Source organism: Xiphophorus hellerii, chromosome 23 (genome assembly GCF_003331165.1).
Source record: "Xiphophorus hellerii strain 12219 chromosome 23, Xiphophorus_hellerii-4.1, whole genome shotgun sequence".
Taxonomy (NCBI): domain Eukaryota; kingdom Metazoa; phylum Chordata; class Actinopteri; order Cyprinodontiformes; family Poeciliidae; genus Xiphophorus; species Xiphophorus hellerii.
Window position 1 is genome coordinate 21,948,267 of NC_045694.1, and position 20,401 is coordinate 21,968,667.

Below are 20,401 nucleotides of genomic sequence, written 5' to 3' on the forward strand. Positions count from 1 at the left end.
AATTTGTAAGATGGTCAAACCAATCTCAGAAAGTGGTTATACCCAAACACCAGTTATTTCCTTAGTATAAAGTATTTCAAGTAGTCAGACGAAGGGCTTCAAATTGTGCGGGACGGGACTTTGGCTCAGTTTTTGTGAAATGAGTTTAAGTTGCGGGGAACAAAAATATTTGATGGGTGAGAACTGAGACATCAGCAGAGTTGCACTTTGAAAGGTATGCTGTAATTTCTGGCAGGTGTATTTTTCTGGTTTATAGCGTTCTTTTTTTCCTTTTTGCTGTTGGCAAAAAGCACATGTGAGACTTTTTGTATTTGACTGGCTTAATAAATCTATTCTAAATGTCTTACCTTATTCACATTTTGTCTTTGTACTGCCACAGGCTAGAGTATTTACAACTGTTATTGTGCTGTTGAAGAAAAGTCTGCACATCAGCGTGGCTTTCTTAATGATTTATTGAAGCTTAAAAAGAAACAGAAAAGAAAAGAGATTTTGCTGTAATGGCAAACAGTTCCTGGGATGAGAAGATGCCATGGTGCTGTGGGATTGCAGGGCAGCTTGAATGCACTGAAAAGCTTTCCTGCACCCCCAGACTCAGAGGAGGCACCACAGAGTTCCTGTTTTCAAGCCTCCTCTTCATTCTACATGCCATCTTCATGTATCAGAAACTGTCACATTACCATCCAATCTGCTACCTTACATCTGTGCGTGAACTATTGCTACATCACTTAAAACAACAAAATTAAGCACATATCGCTTTTAATTCTGCAATTCCTGCGTGTAGAGTCGCAGAAGGTAATTGCGGATGTCCGTTCGGACCGTAGACATGTCGACACGGGGGTTCCATCTCATCACCGCTTTTCCGTCGGGCCCCACCAGAAACTTCTCAAAGTTCCACTTGATGTCGTTGATTTTGAGAGGCTCCCAGAACAGCCTGCCGTAAGGGGCGCCAAAGTCGTCCCCGACTGGAGGGCAGGAGCTCTGGACGGCAGAACGTTGAGTAAATCAATCACGTACACAAGAGAGAAAAATACATACCTAGAGGTTTCATGTAGGTTGTTTGCTGTGCTGCACAGCAGGAAGTGGGACTTCTAGTGGTGTTCTTCTAACAATGGCTTTCTTATTGCCACTTCTCCATAAAGGCCAGATTTGCATTTCACATGATGGAATCAACAGTCCTCAGTGTCCCAAGCTTGGGTTCTTGTTTTACAAGCCAATGCTGCTTTGATTAAAGTGCTCCACACCTTTATTACTGACCTGCTGTGTGTTGCGTTTCTTGGTCTTTAAGTTGTTCCTTCAATAATGTTCTTTTACCAAGCCTCTGAAGCCTTCATATATTTATTTATACCAAGATTGAATTACACATTGGCTAACTTTATCTACCTTTAAATGGATGACTTCCAAAGACAACTGGGTTGCACTGGGATTTACTTAAGGGTTTTATGGCAAAGGAGTTTAATACAAATCATCTTTAGTTGCAAAACAATAAAATAAAGTACTGTACAGTGAAGTACTGTATGTGGCTTTGACATGATAAAATGCAAAAAGCTGAAGGCATTTAAAATGTAGCCATTGTAGTAAGCAAGAATAACAATTTGTTTTAATAATAATAAAAAAGCAATATCTCTGAATGTTAAGTAGTGAGCTATTCAAGGAGCCTAAAGATTGGAATGCAGGATTCACAACTTAAAGGTTTTTTTTCCCTTTATTTTCTACACCTGGAACTTACCTTGAGGAATGTGAAAACCCGTTGCTCGTTCTTGCCATTCACATCACCCTTCTCCATCAGCAGGAAGTTTGGAACGAATCCGTTGCCTGGTCTGACGTACCTGGCATCCAGAAAGAAAGCATCTTATCAGTGGTCGCGGCTCACAGCACTTTGCAGTTTGGTAGCTGCCCAAAAAAATCCCTCAGGCTGTTAAACTCCAGGATGTTATTCCAAAAACCAGTAATGATTTGTGGAACTGCAGACATAGCTTGAATGTGTGCAAAAAATGGTCAAAAATAAGAAAGTTATTGAATTACCAATAGGCAACTCTCTTGATTGCGTAAAGTTTGATTGATAGAAGTTTTATCAAACTTTGGGAATTTCTCTGCAGGTCCAGCTAGTGTTATGATCACTTACATAAATGTTCCTAATGAACTATAATTTAAGGGATTCTCACATTTTTACACTATTAGTTTCCTGGATTCAAAGTTCCTTCTACGCAGCAGTTTGAGGAAACAAAACTTCCACCTGATGGCATTTACTTCAAACTTCTCTATCAGTTTTACACAATGTTCCTCTTTGTGACTGCCTCAAGTTTGACCTGCATGAAAAAAAAAAAAAAAAAAAAAAAAAGTGGAAGAGTTTTCTTACTTTAAGCCTGAAAGGATTTCACTTTTCGTCCCCGGCTCCTGTTTGCCAAACTGGTTGCAGGGAAAGCCTAGAATAGTGAGACCGAGGGGTTTCAGCTCCTCGTGCAGTGCATTCAGTGCTGAAAGGAAACGCCAGGAACAAACAAACCAAAAGAATTTCAGTGACGAATGGAGTGATGCTCAAGTAACAAAGCCGACAGTGTGCAGCTGCTTACCTACATACTGAAAAGTCAACCCTCAGTATGTAGCGACATTGACAAAAAGGACAGTCTTGCCGGCGAAGTCGCCAAAGTTCACAGCGCGACTTCCATTTAGAGTCCTTGCATTGTACTGGTAGATGGTGCCAGCAGTGGACGAGTCGCACCGCTGTGTGTACAGACATGAGGTTACAGAGTGTTTTGGCCAGAACAGCAAGTAATTCTAACAAAGGTACATCTGCGTCACCCAACTGCTGCAAGTATTGATTTGTTTTTAACATGCGTTACACAAATGAAAAAATAGCGATATTAAATTCAGATCACTGTGACGGTCTGTACCTACCTTCGTAAAGTTAGAGGTAAGAAGTTTCTTCCAGACTCTAAGTGTTAACGTAAACTAATTTAAACGTAAGTCTGGGGCCACTGACCTCAGTGATTCCATAATCATTTACCAAGCATAAATATATATTTAACCCAACCGGTTATGTTTTAAAAGGATCAACAATTAATCACAATGTCTTGCAACAGTATTCATATCCCCTCTTATTTATCCCTCTTCTTTAAATACTTCATCAGGCTCAGTCAGGTTGGACTGGGAGCATTTATGAACAATGTTTTCAAGTTAATTAAGACTTTAACTGGGTCTTTGAGCACAAGAATATGCATTGATCCAAACTGTTCCATTGTAGCTCTGGCTGTTTGGTTTGGGCCTTTGGCCTACTGGAAGACTGGCCAGTCTTTTGCAGTCTCTTAACTGGTTTTCTTCCAGCATTGCTATGTATTTAGCCCCATCCATTTTCCCATCAACTATGAGCTACTTCCCTGTCCCTGTTGGGGAAGAAAAATCATTCCTAGAGTATGATGCTGTCACCATGTGTCACTGTGTTAATACTGATGCTCAGGGAGCTTTCTTCCACACACTATGCTTTACATGTAGGGAAAGAGTTTAAATTATCTCTGGTTGCACTGGATTTTATTGAAGGGTAATACATGCCACACTTTTGAATATGATTTACTAGAAGTGCTGGAGTTAGTCCATCTAGACATATACCTATTCAGTCTAGAGATAGTCCAAATGACCTGAAGGATTTTATCTAGCAGGTGCTTTTGTTCAGTAAATAGGGCCATTACCTTATAAGTACCCTGGTAATGGCCTCAACGCATCTCACAGTTGCACAATTGTTCCTTAGACTTCGACTTCGACTGACTTTGTTGTCATTTTCAATGCACAGGGTGTATACAGAACGAAATTTCGTTGCATACGGCTCAGGACAATGTTTGAGGTTCCAATGTTGTGAGTAAAATAAAATACAGTAAAAAATATGAATATAAATCTAAATATAAAATATAAAGTGCAGGACTGACAGTAAAATAGAAGTTATTTAGCTCTGTACATGTGCAAGGTATAAAGTGGAGACCAGTTTTTGAGTGCAGTCCAGTTAAGAGTTCAGCAGTCTGATGGCAAGTGGGAAAAAGCTGTTTCGGAACCAGGTGGACCTGCACCGGATGCTGCGGAACCTCTTTCCAGAGGGCAGCAGGGAGAACAGTCCATGGTGGGGGTGTGAGGGGTCACTGATGATGTTTCGGCCTCAGGACACGCATCCTGCATCGATGGTTGACCTGACACTTCGCCCTTTTGCCTGAGCTGGGTGTGGAAGGTTGTTGCCGAAGCAGTTTCTCCTTGTGTGCCTTCTTCTCACTCACATGAGAGTTACCCAACTCTTTTGCAAGCTCAACCAGGAAGTCCACCCGTCTCTCCTGCACCCCAATGCATGCCTGATAAAGCACATGTGCATTCAGTGCTGCCATGTCAATCATGTTTGCCAGGTTTGCTGACCAGCTGTCACATAGTGATGGAACCTTGGTCACCCCCCGCAAGATTATGACTGAAATAAATGCCATTAGTTCTTGTGAACTAAATAGGTGAAGCAGTCACCTATTTATCCTCCACAGCACAAAAGGCTGCATGCAAATTTGCATGTGCAAAGTCTCCCAGATCTCTTTTGCTTACACTTTTTGCATGATTTTTTTGAGGTGGATCAACACAATTAATTTGGTTAGTTTATTTCTAAACTGTCATTTTATACCCTCTTAGCTTTATTTCAAAGAGAAACATTACTCATTTCTTTTAGAAAAACCTTTGCATATTTTTTGAAACAGATTGTATGTTTTGCAAACTCTATGTACATTTGGCAAAATGACCTGGATAATGCAGCACAACATCATGGATCAGCTGCAAAAGGTCACATCTCTCCAAAAACACTTCATGTATGCTTCAAAACTAGACTGACTAGTTGTAGGTATCATAGATACCCACCCCCAACATGGACTATTCACATTCCTACCTTCTGGCCTGAGGGTCAACGGCCACATTTACAATTGAAGAAGAATGCTAATTTGAGCCATCAGAGTCGTCAGTTTGGACTCAGGGTCTTTTGGCACTGTTTCAGCAAGTCTAGGGAGAAATCAAAAACCTAGTACTTCTACTGGTTTTCTTCCAGTATTGCTATGTATTTAGCCCCATCCATTTTCCCATCAACTATGAGCTACTTCCCTGTCCCTGTTGGGGAAGAAAAATCATTCCTAGAGTATGATGCTGTCACCATGTGTCACTGTGTTAATACTGATGCTCAGGGAGCTTTCTTCCACACACTATGCTTTACATGTAGGGAAAGAGTTTAAATTATCTCTGGTTGCACTGGATTTTATTGAAGGGTAATACATGCCACACTTTTGAATATTATTTGTGAACATTTTTCAAACCATTAAGCATGTAAAGCATTCATGACTTAATACATTGATTAGCTTGGGGTGTGTTACTTTAACAACACAGGAGATCTAAAGGCCCAAATTATGACATGTTGATCTAATGAACTCTGCTTTAACAAGACCGCCAGCAAGAAGGGCAAAAACCTTCATCTTGATGGATCTCTTGACATCGTAATGTCTTACAGATGTCTAACAGAACCATCTGTTCTGTTTCATCAGAACAGATTGTTCCTCTCTGGTTTGACTTATCATTACATACTGACTAATTCCTTATTCATCCGTTCACCTGGCTGCCAGGCAAATTTCCCTGTGGTGACAACCATGAAATAAAAAGTGAAGTGAAATGTGTTTCCCCTTTCATATCTCTATTGTTTTGTGGATTGGAGTTTCCAACCACTGCCAGCTGTCCTAGTGCAAAATTAGTCCAGAGTCAACAGGAACTTTGCTCCATTACAAAAAAGAGGCACAACCTTTAACCAAAACAACTTAAATAATCCACTTGAAAACAATCTTTTCAAGATCTTGCAGCTCGTTGTTGATGACATCTTTCTTCAAAGCAAGCTAATTCATATGAGAGAGAGATGAAAAGTAGAGATTTTTGTGGTCAAAATGTTTTATGTTCTTTTGATGACTGGAAAAACATAATTATGCAAAAATGTGGATTAAAAATGTACTAATATAGTTTAACAATCACAAACACGTTATACTGATAAAATAAATTAGCATAATTGATAGGTGCTGGCATTTATGCCATCAATTATAGGCGATGGCATAAATGGCATCAAAGATCTGATAAGATGCCTGATAGATCCTGCTTTTATTCTTTAATAAAGAATAAATGCTTACTAAAGCTCAAAAAGCAACAGGGCGCAGGTGTAAGCGCTGTCAGACAATAGCAAATCTAAAAATGTCGTCAGGCTTCAGGCTATTGAATTTGTCTGCACACACATTTCCTATCAACAGATACCTGCACGAAGTCGGTTCCGCAGGCGGCGAAGGGTCGCAGCAGAGCGAGCAGCAGCAGCAGCGGTGAGAAGGACCGCATGACGCCGTCTATCCACGACACTGTGACCGCTCTCTGTGGATGTCTCCCAGCTTCTCCCTCCGGGGAAGTAAACATCTGTGGCAGGGGGCGGAGGGCTGACATGACGCCATCTGCTGACGGACACGGATAGTAGCCAAACATGAACGAACGAACGAACGAATGAATGAATGAATGAATGAATGAATGAATGAATGAATGAATGAATGAATGAATGAATGAATGAATGAAGTTTTGGTTGAGATGATTTGGATAAAAAAAACAAACTAGTCATTTAAAAAACAGTGAAATGTAACTGTCAGTTTTAATGAGAGTTTGACTCAGTTTCTCTGAATGCAACATGCTGAGGTTTTCCCCCCCTAAACACAGAGGGTTTTCTTTTTTCTTATTCAAGGATCATTTCTCTTGTCTGGGATCAGCGGTTGCCATAGTGAGTTGCCACTCGACCATCTGCCCCGTGGGAAGTTGACAAGCCTCTTTGCATGCCTGTCGGAGCACCTCAGTGGCTTTATCTGACAACACAGTAATGGGAGAGATATCTCACTGCCACTTTAAAATGACTATAGAGAAGAACAGAGATGCCCCAGGCCAAGAAACTGTCATAATGCTTTGTAGGGATAATGCTATGTAATATCCTGTTGCCAAAAAATAGATGAGGGGCTGCGTAAATATATAATTAATCATAAAAATTAAAATGTGTTACTTTTGAAAAATGTTATTTTAGTACCAGTTTTCAAAAACCTAGGAGTGCTAGGTTTTTTATTTCTCCCCAGACTTACCGATACAGGGCCAAAAGACCCTGAGTCCAAACTGACGACTCTGATGGCTCAAATTAGCATTCTTCTTCAATTGTAAATGTGGCCGTTGACCCTCAGGCCAGAAGGTAGGAATGTGAATAGTCCATGTTGGGGGTGGGTATCTATGATACCTACAACTAGTCAGTCTAGTTTTGAAGCATACATGAAGTGTTTTTGGAGAGATGTGACCTTTTGCAGTTGATCCATGATGTTGTGCTGCATTATCCAGGTCATTTTGCCAAATGTACATAGAGTTTGCAAAACATACAATCTGTTTCAAAAAATATGCAAAGGTTTTTCTAAAAGAAATGAGTAATGTTTCTCTTTGAAATAAAGCTAAAAGGGTATAAAATGACAGTTTAGAAATAAACTAACCAAATTAATTGTGTGGATCCACCTCAAAAAAATCATGCAAAAAGTGTAAGCAAAAGAAATCTGGGAGACTTTGCACATGCAAATTTGCATGCAGCTTTTTGTGCTGTGGAGGATAAATAGGTGACTGCTTCACCTATTTAGTTCACAAGAACTAATGGCATTTATTTCAGTCATAATCTTGCGGGGGGTGACCAAGGTTCCATCACTATGTGACAGCTGGTCAGCAAACCTGGCAAACATGATTGACATGGCAGCACTGAATGCACATGTGCTTTATCAGGCATGCATTGGGGTGCAGGAGAGACGGGTGGACTTCCTGGTTGAGCTTGCAAAAGAGTTGGGTAACTCTCATGTGAGTGAGAAGAAGGCACACAAGGAGAAACTGCTTCGGCAACAACCTTCCACACCCAGCTCAGGCAAAAGGGCGAAGTGTCAGGTCAACCATCGATGCAGGATGCGTGTCCTGAGGCCGAAACATCATCAGTGACCCCTCACACCCCCACCATGGACTGTTCTCCCTGCTGCCCTCTGGAAAGAGGTTCCGCAGCATCCGGTGCAGGTCCACCTGGTTCCGAAACAGCTTTTTCCCACTTGCCATCAGACTGCTGAACTCTTAACTGGACTGCACTCAAAAACTGGTCTCCACTTTATACCTTGCACATGTACAGAGCTAAATAACTTCTATTTTACTGTCAGTCCTGCACTTTATATTTAGATTTATATTCATATTTTATACTGTATTTTATTTTACTCACAACATTGGAACCTCAAACATTATCCTGAGCCGTATGCAACGAAATTTCGTTCTGTATACACCCTGTGCATTGAAAATGACAACAAAGTCAGTCGAAGTCGAAATCGAAGTCTAAGGAACAATTGTGCAACTGTGAGATGCGTTGAGGCCATTACCAGGGTACTGATAAGGTAATGGCCCTATTTACTGAACAAAAGCACCTGCTAGATAAAATCCTTCAGGCCAGTTGGACTATCTCTAGACTGAATAGGTATATGTCACAATGGACTAACTCCAGCACTTCTAGTGTTTGTAACTTATATTACTGTATTCCGTGAACTAGAGTACCCAGAAAACCCACACATGTCCAAATTGTGCCAGCCCTGTTTTCATTTGACAGTAATGTCATTGTAAACTTTGTGCTGTTCTGACATGATAACCTTGTGAAATACATTGAAGTGTCTAGTCATGATTTGACAGCATTTTTAAAGGTCAAGTTTTGCAAGGCACAGTAGCTTAAAGCCCAACCAGAGGCTGGAGTTGCAAACAAGGAAACTGATGTGTACTGTTTTTGCAAAACATCAGATGGACTTTATCCTGAATGGAACTAGATATTATACTTTAATCATGCTTATTAGCAGACTGAAGGTAATATCAATAAATTCAAATGAATTAAATTAAGATTTGGTGGGAAAATTATGCTCGAAGCCGATCTTACAGTAAAAGAAGTGATTATTAAATTATTGGCATTTCTGGGTTACCTGGCCTTCAGTGTGTTTATCCTCCTTAAGAAACTGTCGGTGTAGTTTTAATGTTCACCACTGGAGGGCACCGCTGAGCCGTTAGTCCTAGCAGCGACAGATAGAACGCAGTGGAACGGTCGGTGAGCCCAGCGACGCCGGTGAAAGATGGCGTCTCTTCTACACCCAGATAGAGTGGTCTATCTGGTCCGTGGACAGAAAAGGATTAGAGCCCCCTTATCTCAACTTTATTTTTGTCGCTACTGTAGCGAGTTAAGGTCGCTAGAATGTGTGTCTCATGAGGTACGTTATTTTTCCCCCCCCCCTTCGATAGCGGGTAACTGCTTTGTTGTTAGCCGGGCTGCTTGTCGCTGTGACAGAGGGGCGGGACTTGTTGACTCATCGCGCAGAGTGAATGGCTAAGCGCTTTGTCATTCTACTGCTTTTCCTGCTTTTCCGTAATTTTATTGGCTGGACGGATTCACTTCCGTTAGAGTTAGCGTTATGTAGCGTAAACAGGCTAGGTGATTTAAGCTATACTTTAATCTTGATGTAAGACAATTTATATAACTGAAAAATACATATTGTCTGTACCATAAGGAAATGAACCCATTTATAATCAACGTTGGGCTGGCTTTGTTATCAGTTATGCCATCTTATTTAGGAAATGTAGCTTCGTAAAGAGGCCAATAGTTTGTAACACCACACCCAGAGACACTGCACTGCTTCACTCTTCCAACGCATCTTAGGGGTTTCTATGCAACTATCTCATAACGTTTAATTTTAAAAACCCTGTCATTCCTAATAGCTAAATAAATAATAAATTAATAAAGACGCATGCCACATGTTTTGTTGCCTCTTCTTAAGATATGTGAAAATCCTAAAAATACATATTTTTTTAAATTGGCTTTAAATAATCTCATACTGAACATTTTAGAAATATTCAAGCTTTAACTAGAGTTGATTTATTTAGCGTGGGAAATAAATCCTAAGTTAGGAAGTAATTGTTTAACAATGTCATTAATGGCATAACTGTTGGTACCCCTGACAATTCCTTTATAATAATTGTAACTGCATATTTATTATTTAAACTTTTGTAAAGGGATCAATTTCTAAGAACTTCCGATTAATATTCCTTGACCAGTCATTTACCAGGGCTGTAAATATTAACTGACACTGCCTCTTTTTTATTGTTGCCTCCAAGTTAGACATAGACCAGAGTATATCTTGCAAACACACAGTGAGAAGGATTTTAAGGCATAGAAAACATATCCAAAGATGGTTTTAAAGAACTGCTTCAGTCCAGTTAAACCCAAAGATATTCATAACTCGAGGAGATTTAAATATTTTCTCTTTATCCAACCGTCAAGTTTGAAATTTGATTTCACATTAGATGGGTTTCTCTCAAAATATAATAAAACAAATGCCATTAAAACATAAATATGTACAACTTGTTAAACTGGGCTGGGGCTTAGTTGAGATTAAGATCAAGTGGTAACAAACTCCAAGTGGGTTTGGTATGAAGCAAAGGATGGACATGTGGGAAAGCACCTCATGGCCACTGTTAGATGCTAGAAATTTTGGTCAAGTTGTAAAAAATTTTCAAATAACTGAATGTACATAGACTTAAACAGTGAAGATGTTTATTTAAAGGTTGCAAGTTTTCTTAAAGGTCCATAAATATGACTGATACCGTACACAAAGTTCAAACAAATAACAACAATTGAGAATGATATTCTTGCTGAAGCTCTTCACAGATAAACTGACTCCCCTGTTCTTTCTCTGACTCTGTTAATTAGGTGGACTCCCATTACTGTCCTAGTTGTCTGGAGAACATGCCGTCTGCTGAAGCTAAGCTGAAAAAGAACAGGTTATTTATCATCTAATACTTGTTCTACTACCACCAGTATTACTCTCTGGAAATGCATTTTATATCAATCGTTGATCCGCTTTTATCCCTTTGCTCTGATATAGGTGTGCAAATTGCTTTGACTGCCCATGTTGCATGCACACTCTGTCGACTCGGGCCACTAACATTCCAGCTCCTCTGCCCGATGATCCTACCAAGACAACGATGAAGAAAGCCTACTACCTGGCCTGCGGTTTCTGTCGCTGGACCTCCAGAGATGTAGGAATGGCTGACAAATCAGTTGGTAGGCGTTTATCCTATTTGCACATTAATTTTGTTAGCTTTGGGGACACTAAAGCTAAAAAACACCCACAATTATCATCTGTAAATTTGCGTTACGACCACTTAAGTCTGATGTTTTGGAGCATTTTGTCTGTTGCAGCCAGTGGTGGATGGCAGGAGCCAGAAAACCCCCACGGTCAGCGGGTAAGTTGTACCCTGTGGTCACTTGAACACTCTTGAGTTACTCACATGTTCCTTGGTCACACACTGCATTCTTTTGAATACTTCTCTGAGAAAGTTACATCCACACATTCGTAGCCGAAGGCAAATGCAAACTCTGTTGCTGGAACTTAGAGTTCAGATTCAGCACAAATAACAAATTATTACTTTTCTATTTATTTACAGTGAAGTTCCAGTCAGAGTGGGCAGTCACATGTTTTATTCAGCTGCAGACTGCTGTTACCAATAAGCTGTTAAAATCATATTAAAAGTTTGTCAACTACATTTTTTATCCAGTAAAGGAGTTTAGCAAAATGATCAAAATCATTGTTTGTCATGTGGATTTTTGGAAACGTATGTTTCCATTCAAGTTAGTTACTTAAATATAGAAGGAAGCTGGGCTTGCAACTAGCAGACTTAAAGTGGATGGTTCTCAAGCTGGAATCATTATTACAGGATTTCCGTATATCCTTAAAAGGTTTTACATTAATGTGTCTGAAACAAAGTCCTTAAAATGTCTTAAATTCTACCTTTTTTTGGCATCTGCCGTTGGTAAGTGTAAATGTGTCACTTGTTGGCTGGCTGGCCGTTTGTCTTTGCCACTGGCTCAGTTCTGTTGCCAACCTGTCGATGCATTTTGCACAAAAAAAATCTTGGCACTAATACAATATAAAATATGCAATCTTCTTCTGTACATCAAATTAATGTTCTACTGTACATCTCTGTCGTGACACAGGATGCTTAATGGTCATAAAAAGTCTTAAATCCGTGTTGGTGAAAGCTGCAAAAAACCCTGTGTTATGATCTTGAAAGCTTGTGTTTTGTTTAAAAATTCACAAGGAATATGGTGACCTGTCTGTGGATGACTTTTCGTTTGCCACAGATCTCCAAGCTGATTGAGTATTACCAGCAGCTCGCCCACCGAGAGAAGCAGGAGAGAGACAGGAAGAAGCTGGCAAGGAGACGACAGTGCATGCCCCTGGCATTCTCGGTACTCTGCTCCCCCTGAGAGAGACGCTTTCACGCAACTCTTTCCAAAAATGTCACATCTTTTTCTTTAACCTTTTAAAATGTCAAACGACAGTGGTGTCATTTGTTTTGTACTCACTGAGATCAACAGCCATCTGCAAGTTAAAGATCTGATCCACTGCAGCTCGGTCTCAGGTTTAGGTAGAGCGGGTGTCACTGAGTGCCAGCATACTTTTTATTTAAAAAAGGAAGAATTGTTGTGGTTGACCAGTGACCAGACTGTTTCAGCTCTGATTGAAATACTTATGCTGTGTCCATCCATTTCTGCTGCTTTTTGTGACTGAGTATCAAAACAGCCTCCAGCTTGTCTGTGGTGATCAAATGAAAAATGTTTATGTAGATATCATGTTTGTGTACTCCTGCTTTCTGCTTTTAAAGCTAGCTACATTAACACCCATTAATTCAAACCTGTGCTTCCTGTTGTATGTTGTAACCTCTTAAGATGTCCTGCGGCTCCATTTTGCCATCTCAGATGATCGTTTCTGTTGCAGTCGCATGTCACCAAATGCCATTAATGTTTTTGCTTGATTGCTTCGGTTTCACCTTCTCTCCTTTTTTCTTCCTTTGCTTATGCACTCTGATATTTTGATTTTTACCCCCCAGCAACACACTATTCATGTGGTGGTGAGTTATACTTTCACAATTTGGGTAGTCTTGTCTATTACAGTTGCACTTTTATCTCTTTCCTTGTTAACACTGTCACTGATCGACCTCACAGATCACATGAATGTCTCCTTGGGTAAATTAAGCTTAGATTCACACAAGGGGAGCTTTATGTTTGCATCTTAACATCTGTTTATTTGGAAGGGGGGAAAAAAAGCATTTAAGCCTAATTAAGTCAAGAAATCCCCCCTCGTCTTCCTCCAGCTGCTCCGTTCTGTGTTCCTTGTCTTTCACAACAAGATATAAAAACTCTTATCTGGCTTATTTGTTGTCTTTAATGTTAATAAAAACAAACTCCTTTCTGTTTTTGTTAAGAGCTGACATGGATTTATCTCTTAGACAGAGAATTTGTCTTGTAGAAACATAGCTGTAGATTAATTTCATAAATCATTGTGACTCCCCCGTAGTTGTCTTTTGGCAGTCTGCCTGATCATGTTTTTTTCTGTCCGAATTCAACCAGGAAAAATATGGCCTTGGAACCAGACTGCATAGGCAGAGACCTGGAGCCCCAATAGCCACTCTGGCTGGACTTAGGTGAGTAATCTCTTATCAAATAGGAAGAACGCTGCTACTTTTGCATCCTAGAGTTAAACATTTTCATATTTGTATGACCTCAGGGGGATTGTTATGATTCTGCTCAGTAACTACACTCGTATGTCTCCACATCATGATGACTTAGACAAATGTTTTACCTTTCATTGGTTTTAGGGCTGAAACAATTAATCGTGATGAACCAATTATTAAGAATAATTATCAATTAATTTGATTAATCGTAAATGAAGTATACAGACTTACAAAAAGATATATTTGCCTGGTTCAAATTCACTATAGGAATTCTATCTTACTGCATTTAGGTAATAAAATGTTTATTGTCTTATTTAAAAAAAGGAATTGAATCATTTGTGTACTTGCATCTTTTAAATGAAAACATGCAGAATATGGCAATTTTTTTTATTATCCGATTACTCTATTAATCGTCAGAATAATTGAATAGAATAATCGACTAATTAATCTTTAGTTACAGTCCTAGTTGTTTTGATTATTTTATCATCCCTTCCAACATAGTCAACAGCTAAGGTGATGTTGGAGCATCACCTGAGGTAAACACAGTTACAACTTAACTTAATAATTAATTACTAATTGGTTGAGTAAAAGCTAGTAAACCAGCTTTTACTGGTCATGCTTTCATTCCATGATCTGCACGTGATTTTTACATTTACCAGTTGGCTGAAACTTCCCAACACATAATTGGGAGCAGAAGTGGCTACATCAATATTACTAACCGAGCCTTCTCAGGAAGGAGCTACAAACCCTTCACCACTTTGAACTGTAAAGGTTATTATGGGGCTGTTATTATGAGTTTAGTGTTGTCAAATGGTTCAAAGTGAAAAAAAACAGGAGCTACATCTATTACCCAACAATCTTTTAATATTAGTCTTGTCAATGTTCTGTTATTTGGACTCAACAACTTTAAGTGTATTTAATGCACTAAATGTGGCCTGCATAAGCAACATGGTGCAGAACTCAGTCATATATTGGGAAAATCTCAAACATGAAGTATTAGCTTGGTGCCTATTTTGTCAATTCATTGTATCAGCTTCAGTTCTTCATAAAGGGTGGGATCAACTCTAGTGGACTGTGTGCAGAAAACTAAAGTTCTAAACACCAACTTCGCTCTTCCATGTATTACTTTGTTCAAAGTTGTGCAGTGTTGTTGGAACAGAAAGTGGCCACCCTCAAACAGTGTCCAAAAAATTTGGATATGTGGAGGCACTAATTTCACTGGGACTAAGGGGCCAGAAAACATCCCATAATCCCTTCTGCACCAAACCTTTCCTTTCTGTCACCACAGCTAGCAAACTGCAGGGCGTTAAGTGCCGTTTTCCTGGCAACTGCTAAAGCCAGACTCATTCATTGGATTACCAGATGGAGAGGCGTGATCTGTCTCTTCACAGAGCACATCTCTATTGCTCCAGTGTCCAGTAGCTGTGGGATTGACATCACTGCATTCAATGGTTTCTGTCGTACTTGGCAGCGTACAGCCCATAATCCGGGTGGATCAGGTTGCACGATGTGAAAGGACAAAGTGTTCTGTAATGGGGGGTTTATGGTTATGTGTTTAATTCAGAGCTTTGATCTGAAAGGGGATCAAGCAGGTGTGTCCAAAATGCAGCTCAGGGTCTATTTTTGGCGCTTGGAATGATTTTGTGCAGCCTCCCTGCATAATTGTAAAATGATACAAGTTTAAAACAAGATTAAGCAAAGTCCAGTTGTTGTAGCTAAACCACAAGACCAAAGTTTTATACTTTGGTTTATTTGCCAAAGTAGAAAACAATTCAATCAAAATTAGGAAACTGTGTGTATTTTTAAGTATACAAACTAGGACCTATTATCCCTGCTGCAATGAATTAAAGATTATTAGGCTTCTGCAGGACTTGTTGACATACTCAGGAGGCATTGCAAGCATTTAAATCGTCTCTGTTGGAGCAGAGATGCATCCAAAACCTGAAGGACAAAGATTGAAAACCACTGACCAAGAACTTTTTGATCTTTTCATTTGTTTAACCAGCATTGAGCAGCAACAACTGTGACAGGGGCAATGGTGGATTATTATTATTTTTGCCTTGAAGCCACTCCATTGGTTCCTCTGGCATCGCAGTAACTCAGGACTATTAATTGAAACTGCGATAAAATATTTTAGTTGTTTTAAAACCTGACTTTTGAAAACTTCGACTCCTATCTTGTGTAAAGGCTGTCAATCTAAAACTTTTGTGTCCCTACAGTAAAAAAAAACGAGTTGTTTCTTATCGGTGTGAAACAGTTTTTGTAGTTTTATGTCTCGTGTCTTGATATACGGTAAGTGCTCCCTTAAAGAGAATCAACAAATCACCTGTTTGTGTTTCTTAACCAGCCTTAAAGAAGGTGAGGACCAGAAGGAAATCACAATCGAACCCGCCCAGGCCCTTGATGAAGTAGAACCCCTGCCTGAGGACTGCTACACCAGACCCATCAGTTTACCCGAAGGTAGGATTTTTGTCAAGAATCACCTCTTGATTACCTTGCGACGGTGGCTGAGGAGAATCTACGTCTGTCGGTGTGTGCGCAGTGACCACGCTGCGCCAGCGGCTGCTGCAGCCGGACTTCCAGCCTGCAGGAGCTTCTCAGCTCCACCCCAGACACAAACACCTCCTGATGAAGCGTTCGCTGCGCTGCAGGGTCAGTACAGCTCCGCTATTTTACAGCTCTCTAATGGTTTTATTTATTTTTCTTTAGGGGCAGAGGAATGGTTGATCTAATTTGTAAAACATCGTTTTTCTTAATGACTTTCCTCAGAAATGCGAGCACAACCTGAGCAAGCCAGAGTTTAATCCAACTTCAATCAAGTTCAAAATTCAGCTGGTGGCTGTGTGAGTAGTTGTCAGTGTGTGGGCGTGTGTGTGTGTGAAGTAAATCAGCCTCAGGCTCGATTAGGCTAATCTGGGGAAAATTGATTGTGCAGCTGTAAATACATGTTCGAGCGCATGGGTTTAAAGAGATATTGTTCTGGAAATTAAACAAATTTCAGCTCTAAATACTTGATTAAAGTCAGGCAGCAATGATTTGGTTTCAGTTGAAAAAATTGAATTAATAATTAAGAATTTAACAGTTCAGTGACCTGCGAATTGTTAACAGAGTTTGGATGTTTGGCTGTCGGTGAAGTGGTTGCTCTGTTTTCCTCCATCAGGAGCTACATCCCTGAAGTAAGAATAATGTCCATTCCAAATCTCCGATACATGAAGGTCAGTTTCTGCGCTGGTTTTGTCTAAATGCATCCCATTCTTAAGAAAAAAACAAACATTAGATTCTCAGCTAATGGTGCTAGGGTCCAGAAACTGTAAACCAGTCTGGATCATCTCCATTTGAAATAATGAAAATGGAGACATAACGAAATAATGAAAATGTGAAATAATGAAAAGTTTCACCTGTTTTTTTTTCAGATGTGTTGCGTGTTAATGACCGATGTTGATAGAATTGTAATCTCTTTTTAATTTTGTTTCTCATTCAACGTAAGCAATATAGGGAAACTGAAACACGGCCTTATTTAAAACCTGCGCACTTGCTAATGTTATGTTACGCAGCAAATAACAAGTGGCAATTAAGTTAACTTGTCTAAAATCAGTATAAGATGCGAAGCATGTCCTCATCTTCAGCACAAATTCACGTGTTAAGAACATGTTGTTTGTCTGGAAAAATGTGGAAAAATTTCTTTTAGTAAACTGCTTGAAATCGACTGTGGAAAACACAAAAAATCTTTCCTTTTCTCTTTGCTGTTCGCATAGGAGAGTCAGGTGCTGCTAACCCTGACCAACCCGGTGGAGAACATTACTCATGTCACACTGGCTGTTTGTGAAGAAGATGATCCTGATGATATTAACAGCACTTCCAAGGTATGTTTTGATTCTGCCGTCACCAAGTTGTTTTATTGGGACTGACACTGCAGTTAGATGACCTTGTTTTTAAAATAAATTATTGTGGATTAAACAAGTTAAACATTAGACTGCAAGTGTTAATTTCATCAAACCAGTTGGTTAGTAGAGTGGTTCCAGGTCAAGCTGAGTTACTCACCCAATAAATCAAAGAAAAGGGTAGACAAATCTATTTATGGCAACAAATCTAATTTGTTGCCATAATATTCTTGTGGATATTTTTTGCTTCCTTAGAAATTTAAATTCAATGCGAGAATATTTTATAGATATTCCTAATCTCTAGAATTTAGGAGGAGTTACAACATTCGCTAGATGTAGTTACATAAAATGTTCTTGATTGCTGTGTTGAAATATGTTTAGCAAGAGTTTATACAGTTAATATAATTATTAAAAGGACAAGTACCCGGCCTTTAAAAATGTCCTTTATTGTTAGTCTCAGATTTTTTTTTGTCATTTAACATTATGAAGTGTACCTTTAAAGAACACCTCATTTTTTATTTCACTGGGAACATTTATGGAAAGTTTTATTATTACATTTGCAACTTGTTTCCTGTGCAGGTTCTTGTTCCCAGTAAGGAACTGGTTTTGGCAGGGAAGGATGCTGCAGCTGAGTACGACGAACTGGCCGAGCCTCAGGACTTCCAGGATGATCCAGAGTGAGTAATCGACACTGATGTCTCGCACACACACGCCCACACACCCCCACACACACACACTAAATCAATGCAGAACCCTCAAACTTATCTCTGCCCTTTTTCTCCAGCATCGTTGCCTTCAGGAAGTCCAACAAGATTGGTTTCTTCATCAAAGTGGTCCCTCTGAAAGAAGAGGACACGGATGTCACCGTTTCATTTAGGATGCGCCACGACTTCCGTAACCTCGCAGCTCCCATCCGGCAGAGCGAGGAGGGGGGCGACGCTGCTCACGAGGCCGTTTGGCTCACTCATCATGTAGAGCTGAGGCTGGGGCCGCTCGCTCCCTGAGTGCAAATAAAAACCTTTAGCGTTCTTCAACTAGTCTGTTTAAACTAGCGTTCGTTTAGTGGAAGCTGACGACGGAAGTTGCTTTTGTTTTATCTTACCTGACGTCACCAGTAGTTGCACAATAACCTTCATCTGCATCTTAGCTCGGCGTTAAATTATAGGAAACTGTTGTTGACTGCTGCATCGGTTTCATCTCTTTTTAAATGATTGTTGTGCTGCTCCATGGCAGGTTATATTTCACTACATCATCCTTTCTCTCCCTAAACACTGTACAGTTTATTAGTACAAAGCAGCTTCTGTGTGTGAGGGGGTTAGGAAGTATTAATGTTTACAGTGTTGATTAGTGCTTACAGTGTTTTCTTTATTTCCTCTGTCTGGTTATAATTCACCGTAACGCTGAGATGGTGCGAAATATTTGGACTGAAACCAGCGAGCAAAATCACGAGAGACGAGAACTAACTGAAAGAGCCGCCGCCTCTGCTCCGTTTGTTTATGCGTCTTTGTCAGCATCATTTTCTGCGGACCATAGTTTTCTATTTGCTTGCATGCTCTATCTATATGAAATACAGCAAATGTTAACGTCTTCACGCTCTGCACTCTCTGAACATACCTGCCTATATTTCACTGTTGTACAGGAATCTATTTAAATCACTTCTTACAGAATAACCACTTACATTTAAGGTTTACTGACTAAAACGTCTCAGTGCATTTAGCAGCTCATTGACAGCGTACACAGGCTGTTAATCTGAGATCACCTCCAGTTTATGCACCCAGATTTATCCGCCATTTTGCAGGACTGATTAAAGGTAACCTCGTCTCTGTTGCCCACCTTCAAATGTGACTGCCTCCATTAAACTACACGAAGGTCGAGAAAATAGCTTTAGGTACAAAGAACTCATCATGTGTTTGTACTTGAAAACTTTTCCTCCTCTTGGTTGGCAAGCATTACTGACAAGCCTGTAAGTGGATGTTGTGCAAAACTGTCCCATGTGTTATCCTTGGCAAAAAAAAAAAATAGAGCTGTACATCAATTAATCTGCACTACTGGCTAATAAATTAATAACATGCTGTAATGGATCTATTTGCTTTTTATGGTAACAGTTAAGGCAACTTACATTATTTAATCATTTTACTTTATGGATTATCTCCACACACGGTGCGCTCAGTAAAATCATTCGACCGGAATTATGAAGGATGTAGCTTCATTAATTATTGCTCACTTTGTTTTTGCTTTCAATTAATTTCAGAGTGAGAGTGTGGTGCACCTTGAGCTGCCTAACTCCTAAATTGGAAAAGTCTCACTTCTTTTCTTTGCCAAATATTTCCGAAAGTTCCCTCAATTTTCATTTGTACATAGGTTTCTTAAGCAAAAAAAAATTTTATTAAATGAAAAAAAGCAAAAGTATGACGCTTTATTTTAAGTATTTGTTAGGTCTGGATAAATACGGAAAAAGAGTTTTATTTCTAGACTTTTTCCTCCTGGCCAATACTCTGGCCAATATTTTCCCTTTCTTTCCAGACAACATTTTACAAGTGAGTCCCAGGGATCGTATTTGGCCTCTTGTTAATTTCCTGTTGTAGATGTGATGCATGTCTTTGGTTTAAAAGAAGGAGCTGCACAGGTCCAAAATGTGTTGCTCAGTCTGAACCAATGTCTCCGACTGAGAATCAGCTCATCTTGCAAATATGGATTGCATTTGGTCAAACCACACAGTCCTCCCTATTGTGAGACCAGACCCACTTAGGACCCATTTAGCCTGAGTTAAAGCCTTATTGAGCCCAAATACAGAAGTTGGGAGTGAGTCATCCAGAATCTACTGCACACCTTTCACATCAGTCTGGCTTTAAATGTGGAATCTGCTTAAACTACAGAATACGAGGAAGGACAAATTAATAATGACG

The 20,401-nt window shown here is 39.7% G+C and overlaps 2 protein-coding genes across 3 annotated transcripts; one reads left to right on the top strand and one right to left on the bottom strand.

Annotated features, from left to right (window-relative positions):
* Positions 1–434: 434 nt before the first annotated feature.
* gpx3 (glutathione peroxidase 3) lies at positions 435–6,483 on the bottom strand. The gene is made up of 5 exons (XM_032555197.1): positions 6,289–6,483; positions 2,571–2,721; positions 2,357–2,474; positions 1,727–1,826; positions 435–978 (listed from the first exon to the last, which is right to left on the bottom strand). The coding sequence occupies exons 1-5, from the start codon at positions 6,466–6,468 to the stop codon at positions 757–759; spliced, it is 771 nt and encodes a 256-aa protein (XP_032411088.1). The 5' UTR covers positions 6,469–6,483; the 3' UTR covers positions 435–756.
* Positions 6,484–9,117: 2,634 nt separating this feature from the next.
* Positions 9,118–19,572, top strand: dctn4 (dynactin 4). Of its 2 annotated transcripts, XM_032555195.1 has the most exons (14): positions 9,118–9,311; positions 10,808–10,878; positions 10,983–11,161; positions 11,300–11,343; positions 12,242–12,349; positions 12,991–13,011; positions 13,511–13,584; positions 15,962–16,074; positions 16,157–16,266; positions 16,384–16,457; positions 16,775–16,829; positions 17,370–17,477; positions 18,075–18,172; positions 18,280–19,572. In XM_032555195.1, exons 1-14 carry the CDS (start codon positions 9,177–9,179, stop codon positions 18,497–18,499), a joined length of 1,410 nt encoding a protein of 469 aa, XP_032411086.1. In that variant the 5' UTR covers positions 9,118–9,176; the 3' UTR covers positions 18,500–19,572. The 2 variants fall into 2 exon arrangements, with proteins under 2 accessions (XP_032411086.1, XP_032411087.1); XM_032555196.1 differs by lacking the exon at positions 12,991–13,011 and having other exon boundaries at positions 18,280–18,499.
* The last annotated feature ends 829 nt before the right edge of the window (positions 19,573–20,401 follow it).

Coding starts and splice junctions, on each gene's coding strand:
- dctn4 (XM_032555195.1), top strand. CDS start 9,177: ATGGCGTCTCTTCTACACCCAGATAGAGTGGTCTATCTGGTCCGTGGA. Junction 9,312..10,807: donor TAGAATGTGTGTCTCATGAG/GTACGTTATTTT, acceptor TCTGTTAATTAG/GTGGACTCCCATTACTGTCC. Junction 10,879..10,982: donor GCTAAGCTGAAAAAGAACAG/GTTATTTATCAT, acceptor GCTCTGATATAG/GTGTGCAAATTGCTTTGACT.